Source organism: Haliaeetus albicilla, chromosome 22 (assembly GCF_947461875.1).
Source record: "Haliaeetus albicilla chromosome 22, bHalAlb1.1, whole genome shotgun sequence".
NCBI lineage: Eukaryota > Metazoa > Chordata > Aves > Accipitriformes > Accipitridae > Haliaeetus > Haliaeetus albicilla.
Genome location: NC_091504.1, coordinates 23,195,573 through 23,205,517, shown reverse-complemented (window position 1 = coordinate 23,205,517; position 9,945 = coordinate 23,195,573). Strand labels below are relative to the sequence as shown.

At 49.0% G+C, this 9,945-nt stretch overlaps 1 protein-coding gene across 1 annotated transcript; it reads right to left on the bottom strand.

Annotated features, from left to right (window-relative positions):
• DRG2 (developmentally regulated GTP binding protein 2) lies at positions 1-9,519 on the bottom strand. The gene is made up of 13 exons (XM_069810420.1): positions 9,360-9,519; positions 8,033-8,193; positions 7,516-7,605; positions 6,298-6,358; positions 5,239-5,329; positions 4,759-4,831; positions 4,505-4,595; positions 4,212-4,309; positions 3,506-3,582; positions 2,965-3,053; positions 1,962-2,020; positions 1,486-1,539; positions 1-1,401 (listed from the first exon to the last, which is right to left on the bottom strand). Exons 1-13 carry the CDS (start codon positions 9,421-9,423, stop codon positions 1,315-1,317), a joined length of 1,095 nt encoding a protein of 364 aa, XP_069666521.1. The 5' UTR covers positions 9,424-9,519; the 3' UTR covers positions 1-1,314.
• Between the last annotated feature and the right edge of the window lie 426 nt (positions 9,520-9,945).

Sequence of the window (9,945 nt, the reverse complement as noted above, 5' to 3'; positions counted from 1 at the left end):
TTCACATGAAATAGCAACTTTTATTTTCTCAAATAAAATAATCCTTCCATTTCTGCTCGATCAGTTTGTGAGGGGTGGGGAGGAGCACAAAGGAGAGGGAAGGAGCCCTGCTCAGACAAATCTGCTATCAGACCTGTCCTCACAGTTAAGAATCCACATCAGACCGAACCCTTTTTCAATGAAAGAAAATAAAAGCTATTGGCAACTCTTGATCCCAGAAGGAAAGAGCTGTTCTCTATCAGGCACTCTGAATTGTTTAGCATCAGTATTCAATGAAAAAGCATGATTAGAAAAATCCCAGATTTCTGATGAAAAATATCCAGAAAAGCAACGATGTTTAACAGGGCTGGGGTAAAACCCATGGCATGGGATGGTACCTTGAGCTTAAAGAGCCATGACTGGAATTTAGGGGCACAACTGAGAAAGAATGAGATCCCCAGCAATACTCCTGGGGACTAACAGGCAGGACAAGAGCAAAGGAGGAAACTCCCAAGACAGCTCCTTGACGAGTGATATGCCAGAAGTGAATTCTCACTGCAGTCTATGGCTCTTTGATCATACCCTGCTGCAGTTTGGCCAGGTTAATCATTCATTAACAAGGTTTCATTTCTCATCTCTCTCAGTACCAGTTGGACCAGGATGTCCTACAAACTCTGCTGCAGAGCTAAGGAGAGGCACAGAGTGCCACGTTTTAACGTTAATTGAGGTGGGACCATTACAAATTCACCGGGGGTTGTCTCAGATGCAAAGACTGAAGTCTCCCAACGGTGAAAGCTGCAGAGACAATGCGTCCAATAAGCAGGGGAGGGAGAACTTTGTTTCCGTTTCAGATCAATACTTAAATTAAGTGAATGGATAGGGAGAAAAGCATCAGCAATGGTCTCTCAGCCCTGGCTTCCCTGTCCCAAAGCACAGGGCCAGATTTGTTCACACAAACCCATAAACTTCCCACTGGTTAAGCAAGCCACTGGTAGGTTAACACACAGATCCATCTGCAAACCCTGCTAGGGGCAGGGCAATGCTGGCTGTGGGAACCGTGTCCTAGAAGAACTGGCTCCTTTTTTAAGAAACATTACTTCACCTGAAATGCTGCAAGATGGAAACCCATCTTCCCCATCCCCACTTGCAAGTACAGTAGCCTCATTTTCTGCCTTTCTCCAAGAGAAGGAGCTTCACAGAAGCTTTCTTGGCTGTGGAACACATCTCCCTTTTTCTTTTTCTTTTTTTTTTCTTTTTTTTTTGTTTTGTTTTGCTTTTATGTGGTCAGTTCCAATTCTAGTGATTAAAGACAAGGCCAGGCACCAGCGAAGAGAGTTACTTCTTTACGATCTGAATGACATCTTCATGCTCCATCATATGGGTTAAGCCCACTCTTTGAGGGCTGTATTTTGTGCTTGTCCCCTTTAAAGCAAGAGGGGGAGAAGGGTTAGAAGACCAGTCAGAGACACCCGAGGACAGGGATTTCATTTGCTGTTAAACACTTACCCACACCAAGGCATATTTGAACTGGCTGGCTAACGATCTGTGAATTCGATGGCACTGCAAGACAGACAGACAGCATGTGAGACAGTTCAATGACACTACTTTGCAACCAACTAGCTCAATATCCAGGAACTAGAAGCAACTCAGGCCTATGTCAGAAATTACAAGTGACTTTTGGGGCCAGTTAACAGCACTTGAAAGAATACAGAACAGACACACAGGAATCACCAGTCCAAATAAAGCCCCATTCCACTGCTTCCATGTGCTTTTTCACTGGACTGCATTAAGTAAATTTTTTTTAACCTTTCATAGCAGCTAGGAAAGCAACCTGAGGCAGACAGAATCAGTAAAGGTAATAAAAGGAGAAGCCCAGCTAAACACTGACATGTCCCGAGCTTTACAAAGCACAAATCATAGCAGGCTCCAAGAGGAACCTGCCTTCTACAGACAAGGAAACGTAAAAGATGCAGAGAAATTACCACATGCTCCACAGAGGCCCCTTTCCGTAGAATAATGGCGTCTGTAAAGTCTGGTCTCTCTGTGGAGAAGCAGGAGGGGGGGAGGAAAGCATTGGATTTCCATTAAGTGTGTTCTAATATGCTGACACCATCTCACATTGCTTTGTGCTTACTACTCCCAAATTCCTCCTCCCATTACACTTGCCAGATCCCAGGCAGAACAGGTATCCAGGTACTTGGAAGCATCAAATCAGTTCTGTAGACACTCCAGTACCTACAAGTACAGTTACCCACTCCACGCAGTCAACAGCTTCCTCACAATCCACCTGCTCCAACTCCATTCCAAACACTTGACTTAGGACAAACGCACCCCATTCAAAACACACCTGCTCAAGCAAAACCAAAACACTCTGCAGTTTTCTGTAAAATCCCCAAGATTTCATAGCTTAACAAGCTCATAGAAAGTTCCTTCATCTCCTCACATCCACCCAAGTTCAGAGTCACAGCTGTTCATAACCAAACGGGAACAAGTGATAGATGTGCCTTCATCACGGGGAGAAGCTGCAAGTGAATTATAAAGCAAAAGGAGGATCAAAGGCATTCCTGAGCCTCAGGAGCCTGGCATGGGAATCACCAAACCTCGCACAGTAGAAGAAGGAGACCTCTTCTGGGTAGTGATGGGCTGAACAGTTCATCACAGAGTGTGCATAATAAGGAAGAAAGCTGCAAACTTGGACACTTTATTTCCTTATATCATCATGCAAAGTCTTATGAAAATTCAGCTCTTCTAGTGCAGAGAGAATAGGAGGGCCGTGGTGGGATACACCCATGGCTGGATCAGATGGAACAGAAAGCATTTCCCAAGAGCTGAAAGCTGGTTAGGGAGAGTGTAATTACAGCATTTCCAAGACACAAGAGATCACTGACAGCCAGGCATCCAAGCCCTGCTGGCAGCCTGTCTGCTTTTGATGAGCAGCAGCCCTTTACGCCTTTCAAACCTTCTGTTTGGCTAATGGCCACTTACGTCCTCGTTTCTTGGTGTAGATGCAGGTAAGTGCCAGGTATTCCCAGAGCTTCTCCAGCAAGTAGTCCAGGTTCAGTTTCATGCCACAGCTGCAAAACACCAGGAACATCTCCGTGTTTACTGCTGTTGTGATTTAGACATCCAGAAGAACAAGGTGAAACGTCTTATTAAAGTGCTAGGGAACAAGGGGAAAAGTCTTTAATGAGGCCAGTAAACGAAAAACACAAGGTGAAATAAATAGGGCTTTCAGAAGGGCAAGCAGCTTTGAAGCAGCAAAGCCCCAGTCAGATATATCAGCACTTCTAAGCAAACAAGCTAGACTGGCTTACTCTGGCCTGCAGACAGCTTGGAGAAGCCAAGCAGCCTGCCTCTCCAGGTGAAGGAAGCCTGGAAAAAGCTGCACAGCAGCTCTGCTTCTCCCCCCAGCAGCTGCAGGCAGCCCTGGCAGAAGCCCTTTCTTGGGAGAAGCTGGAGAAAGGGGTATGAAATGAACCACCACGCCATCCAGGCCAGCACATCAGGCAGCGTGACAGGCTCCTACCTGATTACAACACTGTGGGGTCTCCGAGCAAGACGATCCACTTCCTCCATAGATATCTGGTCAATCTTGTTATAAACCTAAGTCAAAGGAAAAAAAACACACCCTTTAGGAAGTCAATTCAGCAACACTGCAAGGAAGTAAGACATGTACACATAGGTGTAACAAGGTAGTTCCAGCATCTGAAACAGAAACTCAGATCCTGTCAGCCAGAGGACAAGCCAAGGCTCTTAGTAAAACAAACTGTTAAAATTCAGAAGCCTAAATGTAAGTTTGGGCCTCTTGAAGTTCTCCCTTTGGGATGACTTGCCTCAAGTTCTCCAGTATCTTTTGATTCCACTAGAGACCCAGTCACTACCAAACAGAGCCGTTAAATGACCTCTGGCACAAGGGACCAGTAGTGAAAACCCAAGCGCAGAGCTTGCAGCAGAGGAATTGAAGGCTCTGCACAATGGGAGCAAAGCCCATGCCACCAGGACACGCAGCTCATGCTGCTCCACGGCAGCCAGCCACAAGAGGGCACAGGGAACACACACAGAGTACAGCCGCACATGTAAAGCTTATAAAAAGCTCCCTGTTGAGCTGCGCTTTCCACCTCTTAAACCCCAAATCGTTCTCGCTTTAGGAACCAGGAAGATCCAGTGTTTCCTTCAGAAAAGAATAGAGCTGCTCGGTGCAGCAGAAGGCAGGCTGTTTCCGAGATACTCACGTAGAGGCACGGCATGTAGACCCTGTTGCCTACAATCACGTCAATGAATTCATCAGGGGAACAATCCTCTCTGAAGAGGACCTCAGCATTGAAGATTTCTGAGGTGAACATTGTCAAGGCCCAAATCCCAACACATCTACACACCGCTGTGAGCTAACAGGCTGAGCTTGCTTGCGAAAGCCTGTTGTCAACCCAGCAAGCACCAAAGACACAGCAAGGCTGTCCCACAACAGGTACCGCTTGACTCATGAGCTGTTGACAGCTTAAGGGTCTCCCATTTTAGGAAAGGATACTATATTCATGAAGGATGAGCTGCACCAACTTCTCGGAGCACTGAGTCAACGTGACAGTTGAGTTGAAGGAGATACCTCCACCCTTCTTCGGCTGCAGGGAGGCGATAAAGCATCTTAAAAATCTGCAAAATCCACACCACCCCTACCACCCCCCTCCTTCAGTCTGTCCAACACGAGGGGCAGCACAGAGTGACCTCAGCTTTGAGTAGGCAGCCAGACACCAGCTGTGCTTGCAGCAGCCCAGGAAACCTCACCTTGAAGTAGATATTTGGTTTGCTTTTGTTCAGCCGGATTCCTACAGATTCCAGTTCTTTCTCCAGCAAGGCCCTGCAGGGACACTACACATTAGTACAAGTGAGACTGAGCGCAGTCGGATGACACCCATACCTTTCTTTTTGACTAACATGTTGATACAGCCTTGCGACAAGCTTTCACTACAGCCTAAAAACACAGCTAATGCAGGGCAGAATCTGGTGGAAAATCTAGGCTGACATCCCTGCCTCTAAACAGCCATCCTGAGGGAATGATCCTTCAGCTGAGAAACCCAAGCCAGACAGCTAGCACGCTTCTAATGGAGTACAACCTCCATCTCATTCTCTATAGCTTAACTACTGGTTTCCCAACATGCACAGAACACAACACTTCAGAAAGCTACCATGTTTTCTGGTCGTGTGGGAACCCCTGAACCTGGCCCCCCACTCCACAGCTCCATGTGCCCAGAAGCCCACATTCACCTCTGTACTTCACCCTTTGTGGCATCCAGCATCATAATAACGACGTCTGCTGTCCGCGCCACAGCTATCACCTGCCGACCTCTGCCCTTCCCTGAGAAGAGAGGAGATGGCCATACATCAGCAAGAGAAACCAGCTATGAGTTCTGCAACAGACGGGGACTCCTGCCCTGCACAGCTGCTTGGAAGCAAGGAAAAAGATCCTGCAGTGCTGTACTGGCTGTAGTCAGCTGCTGGGGGGGGCCCTGAGCGAGCGTATCTGGTCAATCCATACTGTCTTACGTCCAGCACAAGCCCTAAGAAATACTCTGCTGCTGCTCCTCCACCACCGGTTACATGAACTGGTGTGTGTAAAGCTATCCGAGTACGGCTGCATGGGTGGAAATGACATCTCTGCCAGCCGGACAGACATCTCCAGACATGTGCAGTGGTAGCAGCTCCAGGCAGCAGAGACAGCTGACCCAGAACAGTGATGTGGGCCTAGGGCCCCTGTGCAGAGGGGTTACATATACTTTCTGGTCAAAAAGAGGAAAGACCCTATTAACCAGGCCATGCTCCTCCAAGAAGAGACTATTAGGAGATTTTCCAAAGTTTCCTAAGGCATCTTCTGACATGACCAGCCAATCAGGACAATGACGAAGCAGAGGAACAAAGCCAACACCTCTTCCCCGAATCAGGAGTCATAGGAGGACTGGCAGGAACTCAGGAAATTAGTCAAAAGAGGTTACTGTTTAGCTGTAATTTCCCCCTCCGCCTCTCTAGCATCTTTCTTTAGATTTCCTCTGTACCAGAAAACAGATGAGCAAGATAACACTCACGCAAGAAGGTGAGAAGTGACTGGCTTGCTTTGGCTCCCACCTCCAGAAAAGCATCTTTCTGCTACATATAGAACCTTACGTGGGCTCAGGGATAAGAATCGTGCCTCACTTAAGATCAAGGACTCTAAAATTTGGAAAGCCAATGTGGGAACTATTGGCCCAGGAAACCTGCTAACATTTGAGACACCCGGATACACTACTGAGGGCAAATCCCTACTTTACATGAACACAGAGATCAGCCAACCTTGTGCTGCTCCTTCGATGATTCCAGGCAGATCCAGCAGCTGAATATTGGCTCCTTTGTACTGAAAAGGAAACAGAACGACGGAAAGTTGAAAGCCTTATGCAGGGCACCTGAGCTGCCTCGAAAGCCCCAAGCACGTGCTGGGGTCCAAAGCCTGCAGAGTGGAACTGAATGAACCTAACAGAGCAGGACAGCTCTGCACAAAGCTGGCTCTGTTTTGTCAAGGTAACCTCCAGAGTGTTTCCTATGAAGCTGCGTTCAACACCACATACTGTGGTACGTTAGGTCCTGACCTCCTAAAGCATCACATGATTGCAGTTTGACAAAGCACCAGGAAAACAGGACAACAGTCACATTATCCTGAGCTGTTGAAATAGAATGAAAAAAACCCCACCTTACTTTCTTGATCTAATGAGAAAGCACAGTAGCAAGCAAGTGCCACCATCTCTTACTGAGACAGATCAGAACTACTCAGATGTGTTGCAGGTCTTACAGTACCAGGAAATAACAGGACACTTTCATTCATCAGATCTGCGGGGGCATTAGCTTTCACGCTATTGTTGCCATAAAGTCCTCTCAGTAATGGCTTTAGCAATGGCTGCATTTGGATGCTTTACAATATTTGTGTTCGTTTTAATACGAATATGGTTACTTTCGTTATTTAACCCCATTTTCAATTCTGACCCAGACCCTCTCATTACTCTTGGACACTTTTCAGTTTGATGCCCTTTATCATTTGCTTTGCTGATGGGTGCTTAGGCCACCACTAATAAAACTCCTCAAGGATGGGAGTAGTTGTATTTTCTTTCCAAATTGATCACAGTACAGATTGCCTCTTTTAAAGCTTCATTAAAAACAAATCTGTCAAGGTTTCCAGCCATCTGGTCAATGGCGCCAATAGCTGTTATAAAAAATTCAGTGGAGAATTGTCGTATTGCTCTGGTCAGTCGAATGGCAGCAGATGAAACCCCGATCAGGCAGTCAATCCTGAAGAGTTATGTAGCCTCAGGAAGTGCTAAATCAGCACTGCAGGTTGCAGAAGACCTGATACCGCAAACACTCAAGACCTCCTAAAGTTTAAAGCAGAAGTCAGCAGAGACCTTTGGATATCACCGCTTCTTAGTGGTAGCACAAGCGTAACTGGTGTAAACCAACACATTTACTTGTCTGGGTTTCTTACTGCCACTACTGTGCTGAAGGGAGGAAAATCCTACTTACTTCTATAACTCCTGGGATACACGTCAGGGTTGTGAACTCATAAGACGCAGCTTCACTGGCAGTTGAGGTCATTAAACTCAAAAATGTGGACTGAAATGCAAGAGATCAGCATCACTAGAGATACGCAAATCAAAGCACCGGTAAACATTCAGCAATACAAGCAACACCAAAGTGTTCCTCAGCTTTTGGAAGTTGTGTTGTGGCTGTTCAAGGCACGAAGACTGAAGTGGTGATGGGACAGCCAGCGCTTTCACTGAAGGAAGGTAAATCCTGGACTCTCGCCTATTTTCTCCACAGTGCTGTGGCTGGGCAAGAGCCGAGTTTCAGGCTGTTACCACAGGGCACGAAGGAGTGTTTGCCCTAGCTCTAACTTTCAGCTCTTGGCATACAATAACCTTCTGTTAACTCATGGCAAGAATGTGAAAGATGAAGAGAAGACAGATATCTGCTTTATAGCCGCTGCTAACCACGAACTGGAAACAGACATGCCACGTGGTTAACGTAGACACTCACTGACCTTACCCACAGAAGGAAAACCGATCAGCGCCACCCGGGCATCTCCAGATTTCATCACATCGAAGCCTTCTCCTTTAGCAGCTGAGGATTTGGAGGGTTCTAGCAACTGAGCTCTGTATTTTGCAAGCTTTGCCTTCAGCAGGCCGAGGTGGTACTCAGTGGCTGGAATAACACAAATGCAACAACTGGTTGACAGAAAGTTGCTGATAATTCACTTCTAGAAATAGGAACCTTCTTAAAAAGGAACACTAAGGGTCTCTGTCAACATCTGAACCACTGCCACACACACAAGCTACCCCCTAGGCATTCTGTAACCTTTTGAAATACTAGCCATTGAGAGCAAACCTTCTGGTATCCTGCACAGAAAGTCAGACTTGAGGGAAATAAGGAGCCAAAAAATTCCTGGGTAAAAGGAGCAAGCCAGAGGGAGAGCAGGTGCGGGAACAAACAGGTGAAGGGAGCCAGTTAAGGAGAGAAAGATCACAGGGAGAATGGCCGCTCCTGGGCAAAGGCCCTTCCTTACACCCGGTCACATTCAACACTCCAAAAACGCAGGATTTTTTTCCCCCTGCTCTTGACAAGTTTTAAAGACATGTTCAACTTGGAGCTCATGTGCATGAAAGTACTTCATTGACTTATTTTTAGCAAAACACTTGAATTTACACCCGATATAGAAAAAAAGAAGGCAGTTGTTTCCCTTTGTAACTGGGAAGGGCACAAAATCCAAGAGATTACACGTTTTACTATTTTTCCTTTCCATTATTTACCACAGCCTAAAGCCTCCAGAAGCAGCAAGGTGCTGGGCACCCACCCCAGCCGAAGCCGAGGGGAGCTCTGCTCCCCAGTCCCCTCTCTTTTAAGTCAAAGCATTTCAACACCAGCTCGGGGACCCTGCAGCTGACAGCCCTGGTCCCCCTTCGCCAGCAGCACTTGGGGTCCTCGGCCCAGCCCCTCCGCAGGGCCCGAGGCTCCTCACCCGCACGGGCCAGGGCTGCAACGGCGGGGAAAGAAGGGGGGGCTGCGGCCCTCCACAGCCTCCCTGGGTACTTTCCCCCGCCATACACCCCACCTCAACCTCAGGGCTCACTCTGCTCCCTCACCTGCCCCAGCCCCCAGCCCCCCAAGACTTTCAACCCCCCCCACCCCCCACACTCCGCCTCCCCCGTGGCCCAGACCGTCCCCTCTTCCCCCAAACCCCCTCCCCAGCCCCCCCCATAACCCAGCAGCCCCTCACACCCCTAGTCACCCCCCTTCCCCCCTCCATCCCGGGCTCTGCCCCGCCCGGTCTCCCCAGGTACCTCAGCCCCCCCGACCACCCCACCCCGAACCTTTGTTCTTCTGCGTGCGGGCGATCTCCTTCTCGATCTCGGAGATCTTTTCCAGGATGCCCATGGCGGGGGCCGGCCCGGCCCGGCCCGCTCGCCAGGCCCCGCACGCCTCACGCCGGAAGCGCCGCCGGTCCGTTCGTCCGTCTCCCTCAAACGTCCGGGCCGAGGTTCGGCGCCTTAAGGTGCTTGTGCACCCGCCGAGTCGCTCCGGCCACCTCCCGTACCCCGCGTTCTAGGGTTCCGCCCGCCGTCGCTCTTTGGGACACGGGTGGGCGCCCACGGGTGGGTGGGCGACACGGTCTGACCGGGGAGGAGGCTGGCAGTGAGAGGTGCCCGGGAAACGAGGCTAAGAAGGCGGGCTAAGGGGAGCTGCTTGTAGGGAAAGGGGTAAGGAGTCGGGCAGGTTTCACAGGGAGACACCCCCCCCCACCAAGGCTTGCCCCGCTCCTGCTCCCCTAATTAAAGCCAGATCCTGCATTTAAGGCAATCAGCAGTTTATTCGATTGCTGGAGAAACCCTCGAGGGAGCAGATGAAGCACAGTCCCGTCCCCCCCCCCCCCCCCCGGAACCGAGAAGCGCTTTGGTG